General features: G+C 45.1%; 1 protein-coding gene across 2 annotated transcripts in view; it reads right to left on the reverse strand.

The window, feature by feature from the left end:
- Positions 1 to 241: 241 nt before the first annotated feature.
- Positions 242 to 19991, reverse strand: part of STAT1 (signal transducer and activator of transcription 1) — a 590542-nt gene continuing 570792 nt past the window's right edge. For both annotated transcript variants that reach the window (XM_086955384.1, XM_086955383.1), the window contains one exon: positions 242 to 2089. In XM_086955384.1, coding sequence (XP_086811510.1) covers positions 2063 to 2089 — 27 coding nt within the window. In that variant the 3' untranslated portion in view covers positions 242 to 2062. The remainder of the gene's footprint in view (positions 2090 to 19991) is intronic.

A 19991-nucleotide genomic window follows, 5' to 3' on the forward strand; every position in this document is an offset into this window, starting at 1 on the left:
GCCTTCCCAGCTGGCCAGTCGTCGTACCTCCCTGCACTTCATTGCTGATCTGCTTTCTCCTTGGGCTTGATGTAGTGGTTACAGTATAAAGCTGTTCTGCTGGCACAATAATAGTTTTCTTTGAGCCGTATAAATTAATCGAATGGAATGTCGCCTTAGTAACTATAGATCACTTTACTCCACTCAACGTACCTTCACACAAACGAGGCAAAATGAGATGGAAACATTAAAATAATCGGTATGGGGGTTCATATGTCATCTTTAATCTGCCGAAAATTTTTCACTTTTTCGGTGGTACTTCCATAGAGGGCAGTGGGGTGCTATGTTTGTGTACAAATGGTGTCTCTGCAGTAATATGCCCTGATTAGGGTGAGGTGGGGTGGGGAGCAAGAAGGGGGAAGGAAAGGAGAGAATCAGGTGCTAGAAAAGTTTACGCTATATAAAACTGCATTAAGTAAAATAAATACTTGCACCCATTCACAGCATTATCTGAAAAAGTGTGGGCAGAAGGTGAGGTGGGGAGCTAGAAGGGGGAAGGAAGGGAGAGAATCGGGTGCTAGAAAAACTCGAGGAAGATTACTTCATATAATTCTTTTACACATTGTTTTATTTTATTTTAATTGTAACGGATCTTTGTGCAGTGTGCAGAGTAGTGAGTGTGCAGAGTAGTGAGTGTGCAGAGTAGTGAGTGTGCAGAGTAGTGAGTGTGCAGAGGGAATAGGGAGTGCAGAGGGAATAGGGAGTGCAGAGGGAATAGGGAGTGCTAGGCACTGCAGAGGAACTGCAGAGATTAAGCTAATGGCAATGTAAATGACACTGCCATTTATTTATCCATTTTCAAAACCAACACATAAATACAAATTTTGTCATTTACAATGCCAATAGCTCTAACTTTTCCAAAGGCGAAACCATTGCATTGTAAATGCTTGTTCTTTTTATTTAGACACACCACTCACCTTGAATGCATGGACCAACTCCACGTATGCCCCTCCCCCTGACTACATTCCAGCCGCCGCTGTGGAGAGTGAAAGTAAAAACGTAACTGAGGTAAAGACCTTGAGGGGAGGAGTCAGAAGCAGCACGCTATAAAAGCTATAAAAGTTTGTGTGACAGAGGAAGGGCCTGGTTCACAAAGGTAAACTTGCACTTTTGTCTATGTTTACTTTTATTTGGGAATTCACAACCTCCGAGTTAATAGTAAGTTTACAGCTGCAGACTTCGCACATAAAAAGATCGGCCTTTCATATCTTTTTGTGGGCGGAGTTACTGCAGTCTCCGTAGTTGTAACGTACTATTAACTCGAAGTTTGTGAATAGCAAAAACAATAGTAAACTTCCACAAAAGCAAGTTTACCTTTGTGAATCAGGCCCCTACTCTGTGAGAAGTAGAGTGAATTTCAGGGAGCGCAGTAAACCGGTGGGGTGGGGGGGAGGCTACGGCCTCTTTCTTCGAAGAGAACAGGCAGGAGCGAGTGAGTGCAGCTTATGGCGTTGTAAAGAATGCACATATAGATGGATTATTTAACACACTTTTTACATCAGACATCGGTAAGTTGCCTTTTCTCGCCAAAGCGTCAGTGTGTGTGGGTTCTTTTAGAAACACTACACTGCCAGGAGTGGAGTGTAGAGGAGTGGCTGGGAGTACTGGCTCTATGCCACGGAATCTATTTAGGCCTTCTGTAGGTCAACCGTTTCACCGAGTACCTCCACCTGCGTTCTTCAGTTTCAGGTCCATGCAGGTTAGTGAGGAGGTGGAGTAGAACCACCTGAAAGCTGATTTATGACATATTCTTAAGCCACTGCTACCTGTTTAAGTACGGCCCTTCCCATACATTGTCCATTAGTCCAACAGAAAGCTCTCATAGGCTCGCTTGTAGGCCTGCATTTAACCATCATTTTGCTATACGTGCTAATTAATATCAACAGACGCCAAAAAGTCCTCTGATGTCCGATTTTCACTGAAGCTGAGTGAGGTCAGTGTTGCTGTCCATAGGCCAATAGGCTCAACATTCTTCTTCAAGACTCGACCAATAAACAACTCGGAGACAAGCAATGAGGCGCCTTCAGTTTGAATATGCTGCTGTACACATCTGGAAAAAAGAATGAAAAAGTTAAATAAACATTGAACGCAGCTTTCTCACAGTCACAATTTTTTTTCTGTATTGAGATCTATTGCAACTTCTTCGAGCTGCCATTCGAGATAACCTAAAAACTGAAGGAGATCGGTTTGCAGAGTCATATTAGTCATGCAGGTCACATCACATCCACTCGCCGAAGCAAGCAGTCTCTACACATGATTAGGGCAGTGTTTAAAAGCTCGGTTCTGCTCGAGTCACAGACTCCCCAGGAGAGTACCAAGCCCAGCTTACAAGTACGATCAGTGAGGTACAACAAAATAAATCTTTGCCAGACGTTCGCCTTTGTTTTTTCCCCCTCAAAGATGTGCCCATTAGTTCCAGGTAAAAGCTTGGAGGCATCTCAGTAGGATTCTTCATGATAAACTGCACATCATAGTCGACTCGAGGTTCCGCTATGACCGGTAGGTTTTAGGTTTATGTTTAGGTTTTATGAAGGTGCTGGTGCTCGGAAAAACTCCTATTGTGAAAATGGTGGGAAAGAGAGGCCGTGGAAGTGAGGCACAAAGCCATGATTACTTACCAGAAAACTATATTACACTGAGCCTTACTTAGGGAAGAGGTGTGGCGCAGCGGCCAGAGCGACTGACACAGGACGCTGGGGCTCACGGTTTGATCCCCTGCTCCGGCGGCAGGGGTCTGCCCAGCACCATGTGACTCTGGGCAATAGCTTGCCTAATCTTCCCAACGGACCGCAGCGCCGGGATGCCTCCGGGTAGCTGTGCGCTTTACAAGTACTGGATTTACATTTATCCAGCCCGTATCTATGAGGGTGAAGCACACCGGAGTCAGTCACCTGCAAGCCCTAAATCTAGCAGAAATTATTTTTTGTTTAAACTTTTCTTCTCACTCCAGAGCGGGAGGGCGCAAAGTAGGATTGTGATGAGGCAGAGTAGGGTTTGGTGTAGCAGGCCTTGGTGTAGGATGCAGCTGCAGAGTAGGGTTTGGTGTAGCAGGCCTTGGTGTAGGATGCAGCTTAGGAATGTGAACTCATCCGAAGATCCCATAAAAAAGCAATCCAGGACATAGCAAACCTCAAAAGATTATACTTGGTGGACGAGGACACAGAAGGGCAAGCCCTAGGATGAAAAGGGATGCCTACTTCTATTCCTCAGCAGTCTGCTTGATGAGTTCTTTCAGGCAACAGGTAAGAACCAAAATGAGCATGAAACAGTATCAGAAGCTTTAGGGGGATCGGAGGAGGGGCCTTCCATGCAGGGTCTTCTTTTCAAATAATCAAAAGTGATCTGCCTGCTACGCGGGCACTGATCCCACTAAATCGGCATTGACAGGGTCCAGACTAGAGTGATATCAGAAATAAACTGTCACTTCTCAAAAAAGTCAAGCACAGTCCAACCCCTTATCCATGGCAACCAGGAGAGACTGAAAGCCGTTCATCAAAGACTGGGTGCTATAAGCCAAGCATGTGTAGGGTGAAATGCAAAAGCTGCAGCAACATTTTTCCTCTAAAGGGAGTACTCAATTCCTGAAGAAGGAAAGTATCGACAATTTACATTTTCAAAAACAATGATATAATGATGGAGCAGCTTTCCAGACTAAGAAACAAACAGTCCCCATTGAGCAAGTCAGGCAATTTTAGATAAAAACCATCGAGATGGGTATAGGTCGGACCTCAAATGAGGGACAAATGTCTTCTGAGCTTACTTTCAACCCTTCATAACAATGTAATGGATTCTCTGGTGCAGAGGGAAACCCAAATTTAAAGCTGGTACCTGTCCAGTACATTGGCTTGTCAAGTCTCATGAAAAGTGGAAGGCAGGGAAAGCCTAGAAATCCCATCTCCAAACACACACATGCAATAACATCAGCCAAGAATTCGTACTTGATGTATTTGCCCTTGGGCTAAATGTCTGGGGTGTCATTCCCCTTATTCCCCAGAAAAGAAATCACCAAAGTCAAACACAGGGACAGCATGGGGATTGTACCCCACCACTCAAAGATGAACAAAACAAGTGATGGGATCTTCAATCTCTTCATTCTCCGTGGTGTTTCCAATTTTCGTGGCACCGCGGGGGTTCATTTAGGAAAGACCACGGAGAACGAAGAGATTGAAGGTCAGTAGCCATAAAGAAAAGATACAACAAAGACCAAAAGCGAGGTCTAACCACCACTCTATGCGTGCACAGCCCGGAACTAAATTCAAAGGAAATTTAAAAAGAGGACACGCCAGCCTGACACGACTTGAACAGGAAGCGGTCCACGATTGGTTTAAAAAGAATTTTGCTGCCAGGAGTATCATAGATCGGCTGATCTAGTGTTTAAATTTAGCTTGTATGTCCTGAGGAGAACCCCGCTAAGTTTGTTTGGGTGTTCGAAACGAGTTGACCGATTCGTGACCAATTGAGTGTTTACATCTACGCAAACTGTTTTCAATTTTGTATTAGGTTTTTTAAATGAATGCACCTTTGGTCTTGTGTTTATAAAGTGCTTAACATTTTTTGATGTTATTTGTTGACTGTCTGGATGTTTCAGTGAGTATGGCAGTGAGGCTGTTGGATTGAGTGTGGTGTGGTTGCAGAAGTGTGTAAAAGTGTAGTAGTAAGTGTGTAAATTAGTTACAGATGGTGGTTTGAGAGATATATTGATATCTGTTTTTCAAGGAAATTTGTGTATGTGGATGAATTTTAATGCTTTTCAATAATCCATATAAATGACTACGTGGATAAATACATTTTGATTGATTTAAACAGAGACCAAAGGTCTTGAGCTCAATGTGGTACATATAAAAGGAACATTGTTTATCAGTACTGGCATATCTTTGTTCATTGATGATTTTGAAGCAGCAATTAATTGAGGAGATAAAGGAGAAACACACCAGACAGGACTCAGGTGAAGAAATGCATTTATACCACTAGCACGTATCAACAAGTTACTTTTGCTAACACTTTTTCAGATTCATTCCTCATTTTGAAGTATCGCCAAGCAAAATAATGAAAGCTTAAAAAAAAAAACCAAATATATATATATATATATATATATATATATCAAAGCACACCGAGGGCACAAGGTGCCACTGTAGTCCCCACTACCAATCAACCCACCAGTCATCCCCGAAGATGATATACCAGATCCAAACAAGCATTTGCAATGCATTAGGTCTCTTATTATTAAAGTTTGAGCTATTGGCATTGCTAAATAATTCAACACCAATAGCTCAAACTTTAATAATGCGAGCCCTATTGCATTTCAAATGCTTGCTCATTTGCAGATTCTGCAAAAAGAAAAACATTCTGGTTTGCATATGCGGAAAAGCACTGGCACTGGCAATTTTCTCTGGTAACCCATAAATTGGAAGGTCATGTGCGGCATAGGAAAGGGGCCATTGAGTCATGAGGCACTAAGCTTGAAAAAGCAGAGTTGACAGTTAACTTATACATTTATTTGCTGAAAAGAAATTGTTGAAGAGGACACATGATAGTGAATCTGTTCCAGATGACTTAATAGCGACTTGTTGGAGTACTATCTACTACTCTCTTACCTGTGACCTCCAATCTGCTTCGCACTGGCTCCATTAGATCGCTGGCAAATAATGTGTTTTGGTGGGCCCCCAGCCCAGGCCAAGAGCATCAGCATGCAATGCAAATGACAAGTCACATGGAACAATATATGGCCTGCTTCTGCTGGGTTTTCATTTCAGTGCGTGCAAGTTGTTAACAGAAAGCAGCTACCCACTTTTAATTACTTTGACGATATCGCATTAAGTTTATTGCCGAGACTGGAACTCTCCAGGACCCAGACTGCCATGCCCACAGCTCATCAGCCCGCCCTCAACTGTACTAATTAACCAATGAGAAAGAAAATGCTCCTTAAAAGGCAGGCGTGCACTACTGACATCACTAGCGTGATGCATTCATCATGCCTGGACCAGGGTGGGCCATCCTGCAGGAAGGAGGATGACACAGGATACAGGACAACTAGGTACATTTCTTTTGAATAATTATTGGGCTCATCTCATTGGGGAGAAACATTCAATAGCACCAGCCCTGTTAAAAAAGAGCCGGTGCTAAGCACCTGAAAGCTCAAGCACAAATTAAGCACAGTTTTCTCCTCAGGGAGATGTGTGGTATCTGTGCTTGTAGTGTAACGATAGCATAGGATATCCATGGAAATTCTATTTCGGAAGATAAGGCAGAGCTGACGGCTCCTTCTTCGTCCTTGGACCTGTTTTCTTTTCCTGCAATAAAAGTTTATCACCTCACTCTTGGTTTACATTTCAGTTTACTCTGGTATATCCATTCAATCGCCTCTTGCATGCTCAGCTGCTTATAGTGATCTGTCTCGCAGGACCAGAGGTTGAAAAGAAGCAGAGTATCACCAACATGATTAAGTGCTGTCCCGCTAAAGGACTAGATCAGCTGACTCAAGAGGCAAAACACATCAGCTGGGAAAACCATTATGTGTGAAGACCCCAGCTAAAGTGAATCTGCTGGTACCCTTGAGACACTGCTCTAAGGGCTTCCCTCATGATTCAAGTCTAAGTAGGTACATACCTACCAAACCAGGAGCTCCTGGAGGACCTGAGGCAAGAATTCCTTCAATGCTGCAGTCTCCTTTGGCCAACACCAAGGCATGGGCAGAAAGCATCCTGCAGAAACTATGCCCAGCTTGATTTGTTCTTAAAAAGGTGCTGTTACCCAAGCTGCGTGGAGGACCAGTGGACCCTGGAGCTCTCCCCTCTAGGAATCTTCTGGATAGGGCCGGGCCACCTTTAGTTAGGGCAGAATGGGGCAGATCAAAGGACAGGCACTAGGAGCTCTCCCATCCTATCCCTCAGCATTACCACTAGCAGCCCAGCAGATCCAGCCATAGGCAGGTCTAGCACAGGAAGGCTGCTCTGGTCAAGGGTCAAGTGCTTTGCTGAATTGATAAAGCTAGCAGATGCTGGCAGGTTGGCACCATGGCTGGACCTCTGGCCCTTTGCCCAGCTCATGGCCTGCCAGTTTGTGAAACTAATTAACCTCGGGCTTTATTAATTCTAAATGTACAGTTATGAGTTTGCTGTGTATAAATGATTGCCCTGTTTTAAGTGGTGTATGATTGTTTCGGTTTAAGGGCCTGATTGGGTTGTATTTGGTGCACTTCAGCCATCTTTGAGAGTTTTCCTGAGAGGTCTCCGATGCCAGACAACTACGACTGGTCTGGTGTGACTGACCCAAAACTGCTAGGCATTGTTACCGAGTGCAAATGTGCCCCTAGTAAAACACTGGATAGGGGCAGCAGCTGTGGGCTGGGGCACAAGGCAAGAGCAGAGAACTCCGCCCTGGCCAGACCAAAGCTTGGCATGCAAGACAGATCCCACTGCCCCCACCTGCAGTCCTCCCCGCTGCTATTTACCACCTGCTCAAAGCAGGTGGTAAATGGTAGCAGAAAAGGACTCATGAGTCAACCTGGAAAGGGCATTGAAATGCAATAAAGGACCCAGTATTTCTGGGTCTGCGTGTTAAACCCCATTCTCGATGGAATAGCTTGTGACACTGGCACTTAGGTGTCCCTGCACCAAATAACTAGCAAATCGGAATGAAGTTCCACCAAATACAGGCCATCACATTCATAAGCTATTACACCCGAGACAGTGAATAACATTCAGTCCCAGGAATACAAGGTCCTTTTCCACATGGTATTCACCCTTCCAAGCTGAAAAACAGGACCTGTACTGCCGTTTATTTATTGTTTTCTTTGGGCAGGTGGTAAATATCAGTAGGAAGAATGCGGCAGGTTGGGGGGCGGGGACACATTGCGATGTGGGGGCTCAGCTTGGCTGATCAATGATGGAACAGCGTTTTGTTTTTGCCTTTTTATATAGCGCAAACTCAACACAAAGGTATTGGCGTTCTTTACATGAGCATTAGTTACATTACACATTTATTTTTAGGTAGGCACTGTGATATTAAGCGATTTGCCCATAGTCACAGGATGTTAACCTGACGCCGAGGTGCGAACTAGGGGCATATAATCAAAAACAGAGTTAAAATTATCGCCGATTTAGCGACAGGAAACTGCAGCTAAAGCGGCGATAATGGGCTTGATAATATGCCCTTGTGAATTTCCATAGAAGCCCAGGTTCACACCAAGACCTGGGCTTCTAGAGGAATTCACAAGGGCCTATTATCAAGCTCATTATCGCCGCTTTTGCAGCAGTTTCTTGCCGCTAAAGCGGTGATAATTTAAATGTCGTTCTTGATAATATAGATAAAGGAGTTTACAATTCTTAGCCCCCATCAGGCAGGGTCTTAGGAAGAACATCTCCACCGTGGACCAAATTTTCCGTTTTCTACTCTTGTACTGGAAAATGGTGAGAATAGAGGGTGGCAGCCTCTATATGGTATTCGTGGACCTTCGCTCTGCCTTTGATCTTGTTCCCCGGGGGAAACTCTGGAGTGTTCTTCTTGAGCTGGGCATTCCTATCCACCTCCTGTCTGTCCTGATGATGCTACATGAGGCTAACTTTGCTCAAGTTAGATGCGGGAAAAACGTGCATTGTCATCTCGATCCCCCGTTGGCAGGGGGGTATGGCAGGGTTGTGTGCTCGCACCGACCCTGTTTTGCCTCTATGTCAATGGGGTATGCGCGCATCTTAATGGAGTACAGAATAATGATGCTCCCAAATTAGCTGTCAACATAGTCCCTGCCATTATGTTCGCCGACGACACCCTCTTGCTCTCTAAATCTCCAATGGGTATACAGCGAAAATTAGATGGTTTTGAAGAATTCTGTACGTCTCGGGGACTGAAGATCAATTCTCCTAAAACTAAATTCATGATCTTCAACCACCCCAGAACAACCTGAACAAACCCAAGTCTAGGGCAACAAGACTTGAAAGGGTAAGCACCTCTGATTATCTGGGGGTTACCATCAATGAGAACCTGACGTGGGGCACCCAGCAAACTAGGTCACAATTAAAACTGGCACAACTTTCAGGCGGAATTCTCAAACTATCCAATAGGTCCACTATTAAACCTGTTGGTCCCCAGCTGGAGGTTTATAAATCACAAGCAAGGGGTGCCATTATGTATGGGAGCGAACTATGGGGACACTGCAACAGGACCTAAATTACTAGGACCGTAAAATAAATTTTTAAGACAGCTGCTAGCACTTCCATCCAGCACCCCGCTCCTTCCTTTAAGGCTTGACCTGGGGATTAAATTAATTGATGAAGAGTTAGCTCTTAAACCTCTCAGGTTCTGGCACAGGCTCTGGGTAGCACCAGAGCTGACAAATTACAGACAGGAACTCAAAGAAATACTGACCTTTCTGAGTGCATGGAAAATTCCTTGGCTCACTTTTATAAAGAATGAATTTACAAGGTTAGGAGTTCCTGCTCTATGGGCTGACCCAGAGAGGGGTTGTAAAACGATCTCATGTGCTTTGCTTACGAAAGTATTCAGTGCTGATAAACTCGATGTGGCACTATGTAATCCCCAAATCGGTTCTGTAACTGCTTCCTTTCTTCTGGTTAAAGATTTTTATATCTTTGAGCGATTCCTAGATGACATATATCCTTTATTAGCAAAAAAATTGTATGTACAATTGAGGGATGGAGTTCTACCCCTTCGAACCTTTACCAGCAAGTGGTCATCTCCTGCCCCGAAAAATTGTCCTGCAAGCAATTGAGATAATGAAACTGAGCTTCATGTCTTCTTTTTTTGTCCGGCGTACAAAAAATCTAGGAAGTACTGGCTCCTTCCCCTGTGTAAAAATTTGGGCTTTCGGCATTGCATGCAGGCACTCAGAGTGCTAAAGTCAGACACAACTGGACCTATTGTATTTGCCGTCTCGCAATTTCTGGCAGCTATGTGGCATAGGTGCAGAATTTTAATCACCAGAGTTTAAGCCTGGAATGGCAGCCAACGGACATGCATTGCTTTTTATAAATTTTTAGTGCTTTTTAGAAACTTATTTATTCTTTCGATATTAAGGGGTTTTTATATGTATGAATTTTGTCCAAATGTGTCTATCGGAAAAATGCTCTAGAAATTATTTTTTGCTACAATTGATGTATATTGCCATCTATATGTACTGTTTTTATATGTTTTTTAGTCTACTTTTATGGTACATTACTGAAATAAAGATTTCTTGACTGACTGATAATATGCCCCCAGGTTCCCCAGTACTAAATGTGGCAGCTATGGTCATTATGCCACATCCTGGTGCTCTTCTTACTCTCTCCCGTGATGCAGCTCGGGTGAGTTCAGCTTTTACCCACACAGCCCCTGCACGCAGCTGTTACCAGTGAAACTTGACCCAATGTTCCAGACCTTGAATTACTAGGCCCAGGATTTTGTGGGGACGAAAGTGGCAGGACTGGCATCGCATCTTGGGATATCGTCCCAGACAGTCAATTGCTAATTAGGGTTCATCAAGGCGATATAATTATGAACAGTTTATTGGAAGCTCTATTTTCCTGGGGCTGGAGGCCATTTAAACCTGCGGTCTCAGGTTGCTCATCAGATTTAACGTGAATTATGGCCAACGGTTCTCTGGAAAGTTTACATCGTACAAGCATCGCATGACAATGACAGCCGCTCATTGACAATGCGACAGTATCTGGGCTGATGCAATGAGGCCCTTTGGCCTGCAGGTGTGGCTACAGTGCAGTGATGAAAATATGTAGCGTGAGCAAAAAATGGCTATCAGGAAAACAAACTGTAGGTGCAAAAATACATACAGTGTTTGGGTTTGAAAGCTATTTGAGTACTGTGTTCCTCAAGTAGTCGAATTTAATGTGCAGGTATACTGCGAATTACTGTTTCTCCCCCCCATTACAAATGTTTGTTCCTGGAATGGTGAATAACCAGACAGACCTGGAATTGCTGGGTTCAAATCCCCAGTTATCCCATTTTCCAAGGATAATTCTGCTCTTATTCACCACCTGGTGGTAAATGGAAGCCGAGAGCCAAAGCCGCAGGGACGGTGGTGGGAGGTGTGTGTGTGTGTTGGTGTGTGTGTGTGGGGGGGGGGGGAGTCGAAGGGCGTCCAGTCTCTCGCCAGGCTGTGGCAGGCAGGCTGACTGTCGAGCTCTCTGAGGGGATTGGGCAGGAGCCATGCTGTGCTTGTGCCTCTTTATGCTCTGTATAAGGCTACCATTAATGTCACCCGAGACATTCAGTGGGCACTAGAGGTGGGCGAGCTACTGAAAGCTCAAGCCCAGCTAGACCCAGATGTTGGGCTCTGGCCCAGCTCGAGGTCCCCTTAGAAACTCGAGCCCAAGCAGAGCCTTCATGCGCCTTTAGGCTACTCTCCCCCCACCGAACACCAAGCCGAGCCCAAATCTCCACCCCAAGCAGGAAGGCATTTGCTTCCATAGTACTGCTGTCTCCCGAGCTGTCTGCTGCACACCACTTCACAGGTCCTGTTCCTCCAGCCCAGTCAGCTCTGCCTTCCCCATGAGCTCCAGGCCAATCTTCGAGCCGCTGTGAGTGCTCCATTTGCAACCCTGTCCGAGCCATTTTAGATCCCCGTCAGTATACATATAATGTAATTGTAATTTATTTGTATAGCGCTCACCAGGCCTGACGAGGTGTTCAACGATGTCCAATGCACTGACAATGCCGCCTGACATCTGTGTTAAAAAATTCGGCCTAAGCCCCTGACTGTGACGCATATAGAAACACTCCCAGTTAAGTTTCACGTTTGCATTTAGATGTCATTTGCCCGGACGTGTATAGCTAGCAGTTACAAACTTGAAAGCGAGTGAGGGGGAAGAACAGATCAACAAGTTTCTTGCTGTTTATCCTCACACTACATAAAAAGAACAAGCATCGCGGCACCAATGCTTTACTTTTAATGTTAAAAGTAAAGCGCGGGTGCCGCGATTATACCAAAAGTAAAGAAAGAGAAAAAAAAATCTATTTCTTTACTTTTGGTATAATCGCGGCACCCACACTTTACTTTTAGTGTTAAACGAAAGCTTGGATACCGCGATTATACCAAAAGTAAAGAAAGAGAAAAAAAATCTATTTCTTTACCTTTGGTATAATCGTGGCACCCGCGCTTTACTTATAACATTAAAAGTAATGCGCGGGTGCCTCGATTATACCAAAAGTAAAGAAATAGAATAAAACAACTATTTTTTTAGTTCTGCTATAATCCCAGCACCCGCGCTTTACTTTTAATGTTAAATGTAAAGCGCGGGTGCCGCGATTATAGCAAAAGTAAAGAAATAGATGTTTTTATCTATTTCTCTACTTTTGGTATTATTCGTGGCACCCGCGCTTTACTTATAACATTAAAAGTAAAGTGCGGGTGCCGCGATTATACCAAACATAAAGAAAAAAAAAACGATTTCTTGTCTTTATGGGGCACCATGTGTTTGAAACAAATGCCCCCATAAAGATAAGAATCCTTTTACGACAGAAGAAAGTCGGACGAGCCCGTCAAAGTGGGCCGTCCGACAAAGAGAAAAGTGTACGTCACACTAACCTCTTTCCCAATGGCTGGCCACCGTTTAGCATAAACGATGACACCGGCTAATGGGAAAGAGGGGCGGGGCACAAAGCCAGCTAGTGAAAGCTCCTCTAAAACATAAAATCTCGCCAGCGACACTGCGCATGCGCAGCCTACGCAGGCAAGACCTAAAAAGTGCCACTCACGTTAGTGATGTCAGTCTACCTAGTTTTCCAATGTCCACAAAGGCCCAGACAATAGAATACAGAGAAATAATATTAAAACACCTGAAGGTCTGAGATAGATTAGGGTGTTCATTTCTTACACCAAAAATGATGGCCAAACACTTAATCAACATGACCCTCACATCATCCACTGAAATCAAAAAAGAAATGTATATATAAATTGCGAGGCCATGAACAAGTTAGCTTGACAAATTTCAGCTGTAGGTGTTACCTGCAAGAGTGTGACAGTCACTGCCCCCACCCGAAATGAACACACTTGCACATTTTTGGCAAGGTAGTTGGGCTGGACTCTTAAACTTGGAACATGGCCAAGGCTCATTTGCATATGGCTGGTGTAAGAAACTGGATTAATATTTGGGGTGGGTGACTGCCCACTTCAAGAAATAATCACAACTCTTGTCAGGATGAAACCTTAAAGCCACTAAATAAAGCTGGGCTCAACCCTCAAGTAGCTATAGCACAGAGCAAATAGGCATAACTTAGGGCAATGTGTAAAGTATTTATGCAGCACTAAAAAATGATAAAGTCTAAATTTAAAACAATAAAATTCTCAAACCAAATTAGAAAAAATAGAATATAATTTAATAAACAAAATGACACCAAAATGGCAAAAATCCCATAAAGGGAACTGGTGATATGAATTTGTAAAATCTTAAGTAGAAATAGCACCAAAAAGCACAAAGACAATGATAATTAATGGTAGCTGGTAGAGTGGGGCCAAGGCAAATGCCCAACTGCAGTCAGGTACACCAACCAAGTTCATCCTGGTCAAAGGTTTTACCTTCTTACATAATCTTTTAAGTCCCCATCAACCACTGGAGTACACTTCTAAGGCTTCCAGGATGTAGGGTAATGGGGCACGTAGAGACTCACAGGGTGTCAGGCAAAGGCCAACAGTGGGATTCATTCCAGGTACAGTTGCCACTAGTCAGCAATGTACTTCCAGAAAAAGGCCTCTTGCAGCCGAATGACCCTTGGAATCCATTTATTGGTCCTGGGTACAAAAGTGAACAGGTCCAGTCATTTAAGGCTCCTCTCATGTCACAAACAGCAGGTACAGTCCTCTTCTGAACTTCTGTAGGTCCAGAAAGAGTACTGAAGATGGTGCATGAGGTTGCTACATTTACTGCTGGCACTAGCTAGTGGGTAGGGATGACTCCTGCCACTCCCTAACCAATGGGGTAAATTCTCAGGCCCTGACCTACCTACTTTTGCAATAGCTCGTGTTTGCCATACTGCAACAGGTCTAAACACACTACTTGCCAGGACAACTTTAAGGTGGTGAAGGTCTTCAACCACACTAAACTTGGGCTCTTAGGCTGGGGGTGGGAATCCAGAGTGTACTATCGTAATCCAAGTGTCCTCCCACACCTATGACTAAAATCTAGTTTGAAGCAGGGACTGTGCCCTCTACAAGCCTGGTAGGATTTTTTTGTCATAACAGTCAAAAAAGTCTGGTAGGACTAAAGCAGGATGGCATGTGGCCCCACAGACCTGCACAGCAGGATTTGACACTGTGCTCTCAAAAGGAGGCACACAGTCCCCACCCTGCATATTCTATTGAGCTAAGAGGAGTTATCGCTGCCCACTCAGGTCAATCTATTGTTTGCTCCTGGGAGGCATTTTCACACCTAATTCACATCTATTCAAGGCTTGAGCACATGCTGGGAGATGGCATGGGCATATGGTAATTAGCCATTCAACAGTTTAAGCAGGTAAAGAATAACTTTGTAAATGTTACTTTTCTCTAATGACGATTAAATCAGACTTCACCATTGAAGTGGATTTTAAGAACTATAAAATTAGTTTTTTAATTATCTTTCTAGCTGGTCCCTTTACCGCGTTAGCATTATTAGTATTTTAATTTGCACTCTAGTTTTCTACATAGCATAGCTAGGCCTGCCACAGCTAATATAGCTTTTTGGGGCCTTATCGCTGTAAGGAAATAGTAATATTAATTTTCTACATGTTCAATTTAAAATACCACGCACTCTACTTTCTGGGCTACAAGGTTTACATAGGGATAATTTACTAATATATAAAAGGGAGGCATTTACCTGTCAAAAAAGCTTATTTTGATAGGTTGCAATTCAGTATACCACTCTAGTAGTCAGGCTACATATAGTAGGCCTGAAGTGGCATTTAACTTTCGGACTTTTCTCTGCTCACTACTACTACTTCTCTCTACTAATGAAGGGCTAAACCTAGAAACACATGTCTAGCTATAACAGCACACCTGCATCAACTTTGGTGAAAAACTACAGCAACTTTGAAGTAAGCATACTGCAATGGCTAGGATGCAATGGGGTGAATGTGCTGAGATGAGAGCCAGTGTGCTCCCTCCCCCTTGTGGTTAAAAGGCTCCCTTGAGCTAACGAGCTGACAACCTCACCTGGGATGCACCTGTATATAAATACGAAGTGTTACTATCCTACAAACAAATGTTACTCATTGTATGTACCAACATGTAACCGGCAAGGTATGCATATTTATCCAGTGCCAGTCCTAAACACAATGAGCTACCTTGCTGCAAATGGCAACATCAAAACCTTACTTTTCACCTCTGGCATCTTCTAGATCCTTCCTGGCAGACCCACCTTGTACCAACTGTTGGCTCTGGACAAAGTAAGGTGCTTAAAACTAGTTCTCTAGTTCTAGACCATATTTATAAAGCACTAGCTAATCTGAAATGCTCGTCGAATGCCATTCTGCGGGTTAAATATGAAATTTTCTGCCCAACATTGAGTGTTATCCTCCAACTCTATAGATTGAAATCTATTGCTTCAGCAATATATGGTGCTAAAATATGGGAATACAGCAATACTAAGCAGTTGGAGATCGTCAAGAACAACTTGTTAAGATCCTTGTTAAAACTCAGTCCGGATACGCCCCTTACCCAAGTTGTTCTTGAATCTGGGATTACATCCTATTTCTGACATTACTGCTGTTGCTCCCGTCATGTATTGGTTGCATCTAAACAATAATTGATGGAGAGGATCTTATCTGCAGGCCGTGGTCGAGGTATCTGAACCCCCTAACCTTTTAAATAGCACATGCACACTTTACGTTAAAGAACTTTGAGCGATCTATGTTACGGTGATTTGCGGTTGAAGAACAAGTTACTTACCTTCGGTAATAATGTATCTGTAAGAGACATATATTAGTTATAGATTCCTTACCTTAGAATTACCCCCAGGCGTCCGACTGGATCTGGAGAATTTTTTTCTTAACAGTACCCCTGCGCGTCAGTAGGTGGCATTGGTCTTTTTCGCGTCCATCGTCGGCATCGTGGTCACAGGGATGACATAGCAGTGTCTTAGACGCCGCCCCTGCGCGCTGACGTCAGTTCTAACATGACTTTCCAGGCCAGAAGCGCAGAGCCATGCAAGACACTGACCACTGGTGCACAAAACTAGGGCCCTGTAAGGGAGTCCTTAACCCTAGAAGTCAGTTCGCAGAACGGGTAGAATGGGTGGGGCGGTAAGCAATCTATAACTAACTAGCTTACCCGTCGCGCGTTGCTGCGATCTCAGAAGAAAGGAAATTCAAGGAAACTCGTTATGATAACATTAAATTTACATTGTGTCATTGTTATTGAAACTTATTCATTTTATTTTTGAAAACATTTCTAAGTGTGGCTTGAGCAGTGCGTCCTCGATTGGCTTCTAATCTTGATTCTGGTTGATCTCCTGTTCATTCGCGCGGGCTTGAGCAGTGCGTAATCGATCTGTTTCTAATCTTGATTCTTGTTGCTTGTTCGTTTGAGAAGAACGGGCTTGAGCAGTGCGTACTCGATCGGCTTCCAAACTTGATTCTCGTTGCTCGTTCGTTTGAGAATTACGGGCTTGAGCAGTTTGTATTCGAACAGCTTCTAATCTTGCTTCCCGTTGCTCGTCTGTTTCTGAAGCTCATGATGCCTTTTTTTCTTTTGTGCTTCTGATGTAGATTGACCAATCGATTTCCGTTTGTGGGTCATAACTGTTGACGATGCTCTGAATTCCGCTGTCTATGTCAGTATTCTAAAGATTATGAGGGCCCTGGGGGCCGATTTTGAAACATATTTGACAGAAACCTTTGCAGGAGTGTATTCAACAACTTCCCAAACTTTCATGACGATCGGATGAATGGTGTAGTAATGCATAAAGGACAAACAGACAGACACACATACTTTCGTTTTTATATATATATATATATATAGATATAAGTCTCTTACAGAAACATCGTTACTGAAGGCAAGTAACTTGTTCATCTGAAAGAGACTATTAGTTATAGATTCCTTACCTTCGAATAGATACCCCAGCAATACCAACCCTGGAGGTGGGTCTGAGAACTAGGGAAAAGTCTGCCTGCCAACTAACAGTATGCAAGACCGGTCCCGCACCTGCAATTATAATGCCACAGCGGCATCCAAAATTCCCAGCGCATGCCTTTTCATGGTGGCAACGCCGCCATGGAAAGGCTGCTCACCGAGATGAGCAAAATATGGATGGCTGTGTCTTGCAGGCACCGCCACCATATTAAACACGTTTTCTGCCCGGTCAACGAGTCGGCCGGCAGGAAAAGCGGCGGACGGTCTTTCCGTCTGCCGCGGACCCCCCAGCCATCCTAATGCGGCGGGGGGTCATTCATGGCAGGATGGCGGGTGGATCGCCTCCATCATCCTAATGGGCCCCTAAGTTCACACCAGGAAGTCCTGGCGGGAAGAAGGTGGGCAATGTGATGGTCTGACCTATGTGGAAAGAGGTAATCACTTAGGGCATAAAAGAGGGCCTAGTACGAAGGACTTATTCGTCAGGATGGACAGCAAGAAAGGGAGGCTTGAAGATAAAGCTTGAAGCTCACTCACCCTACGAGCAGAGGTGATGGCAAGCAAGAAAGCAGTCATTAAAGTAAGGAGACAAAGAGGACAACTGTGGAGTGGCTCAAAGGGAGAACACATAAGATTAGTAAGGAAAAGATTCAAGTATCACTGGGGCATTACGAAAGGAGAAGCAGGAAAGAGAGGAGTAATGCCCTTCAGAAATATGTTAACAATAGGGGATTTAAAAAGAAAAGACTGATCAGGAAGTTTAAGAAAGGCCGAAATGGCAGAAAGATAGCCTTTAAGAGTGCCCAGAGCAGACACCTGCTGGGCCAAAGAAAGAATAAAGAGGGGAACCTCTGAAAGAGGGACAGAAAGGGGATCCACAGCCTTTGCTGTGCACCATGCCACAAATTCTTTCCATCTGAAGGCGTACACCATTTTAGTGGAGGGACGCCTGGCTGGCAAGATGATGTTACAGACTTTGGGTGAAAGGTCAAAAGCTGTCAACTGTCACTGCTCAATCTCCATGCATGGAGGGGGAGGCTGGACAGGTTCGGGTGGAGGACCTGCTGTAACAGAAGATCCTCCCGAAGAGGCAGTCTGATCGGAGGATGACCAGACTCGTGGTGCCCAGTCCGGAGCCACAAGAACGACTTGGGCCTGGTCATGCTTGATCTTATTCAGCACTCGGGGGGAAGTGGTACAGGTGGAAAGGCGTACAGGAGGCCGCAAATCCACTCGCGACGAAAGGTATCGCCCAGCGAGTGCCGCCTTGAAAACTCCAGAGCGCAGAACTGCTGACAATGAGCTTTCTCTTCAGTGGCAACCAGATCTAACCACAGCACTCCCCACTGCTGAAAGAGACATCGCACCACCTCCGAGTGAAGATGCCATTCGTGATACATCATGCACCGGTGGCTGAGATTGTCCGCCCTAGCATTCAGGGAACCTGCCAGGTGTTGAACCACCAGAGATATGCCTTGATGTTTCAGCCATTTCCAAAGGCGAACAGCTTATTGACATAGGGTCCAAGCTCTCACCCGCCGCTGTACGTTGCAGTACCACATGGAGGTGATATTGTTCATAAACACCTGCACTACTCTTCCTTTGAGAGAAGGAAGGAATGCCTTCAGTGCAAGACGAATCGCCAGTAGCTCCAAAAAGTTGTTGTGGTGTCCGGACTCCGCCTGAGACCAGAGGCCCCTGATCTCCGGCTCTCCCATGAACGCATCCATCACTACTGTAAATTCTGGTTGGGGAAGGCAGAGGGATCTGTAGTTGAACCAATCCTGATTCGTGAGCCACCACTGCAACTGACTTGCAGTCCCTTCCGAGATCTGGACGACATCGGAAAGAGTCCCCTGATACAGTTGCCCTAGTCCTTGAAACGCTTGAGCGCGTTGTCCGCCTTGTCACCAAACAGAGGACAGCATTCAAAGGGCATGTCCAAAAGGGTGGATTGGACATCCCCAGAGAAGCCAGACGTTCTCAGCCAGCGAGTCGGCGGTATCCAGCCCACACCCGATGGTGAACTTTGCTGCGTCTCGACCCTCAGCAACAGCGTGAGTGAGCACGCACCAGGCTCTTAGGGGCCTGGTGGCAGCACTTGCGCAACCGTATCCCACACCGTATGTGTGTAACGGCCCAAGAGACATGTGGTGTTCACCGGCTCCAGGAAAGGGAGGGAAGCGCAGTCTCGTCCCAGCGGGCTCAGAGAAAGGAGTCGGAGGGCGACGACACACTCCGGGTCTTGCGGTTTCTTGGCCGACGGATATGGAGAAGGTGGAGCGACTATGCTTCTTCGCCTTCTTCATGTGCTTCGACTTAGCCAAGGAGTGCAAAGACTTCGATGACGAGTGGTGATGGCTCCACGACTGGTTCCGTAACCTTCCCTTCAACTGGGACCTCGAGCGGTGCGGAAGAGACTGCCAGGCTTTTGGGACCGCTCTCGCAAAGACTTTGGGTTCAGGGCCCGGCAGTCGGCGAACGACCTTGGGTCGTGGTCGCGCTCCAGGAACCAAAGGTACACGAGGTGCGGATCGGTGACCGACATCAACTTGTGACAGGAGTCACAGGGCTTGAAACCGGGCCGATGGCTGGACATCCCTCATTCACCAGGAATCGAATGACTCAAAAGACGTCATCAAAAGTTGAAAAAAGTCAAAAGGTGACTAAGGGGCAAGCTCTCTCCGGATCTGCGCTGGCTGGCGCGGAAAAAGAAAGAACTGATGTCAGTGAGCAGTAGGCACCGCAACGTCATCCAGGCAACCAAGACGACAGACAAGGGTTTGACCGATGCCACCTACCGACGCGCAGGGGTACTGCTAAGAAAACATTTCTCCGGATTCAGTCTGACAGCTGGGGGTAATTCTAAGGTAAGGAATCTACAACTAATAGTCTCTTG

Source organism: Lissotriton vulgaris, chromosome 2_1, assembly GCF_964263255.1.
Source record: "Lissotriton vulgaris chromosome 2_1, aLisVul1.2, whole genome shotgun sequence".
Taxonomy (NCBI): Eukaryota; Metazoa; Chordata; class Amphibia; order Caudata; family Salamandridae; genus Lissotriton; species Lissotriton vulgaris.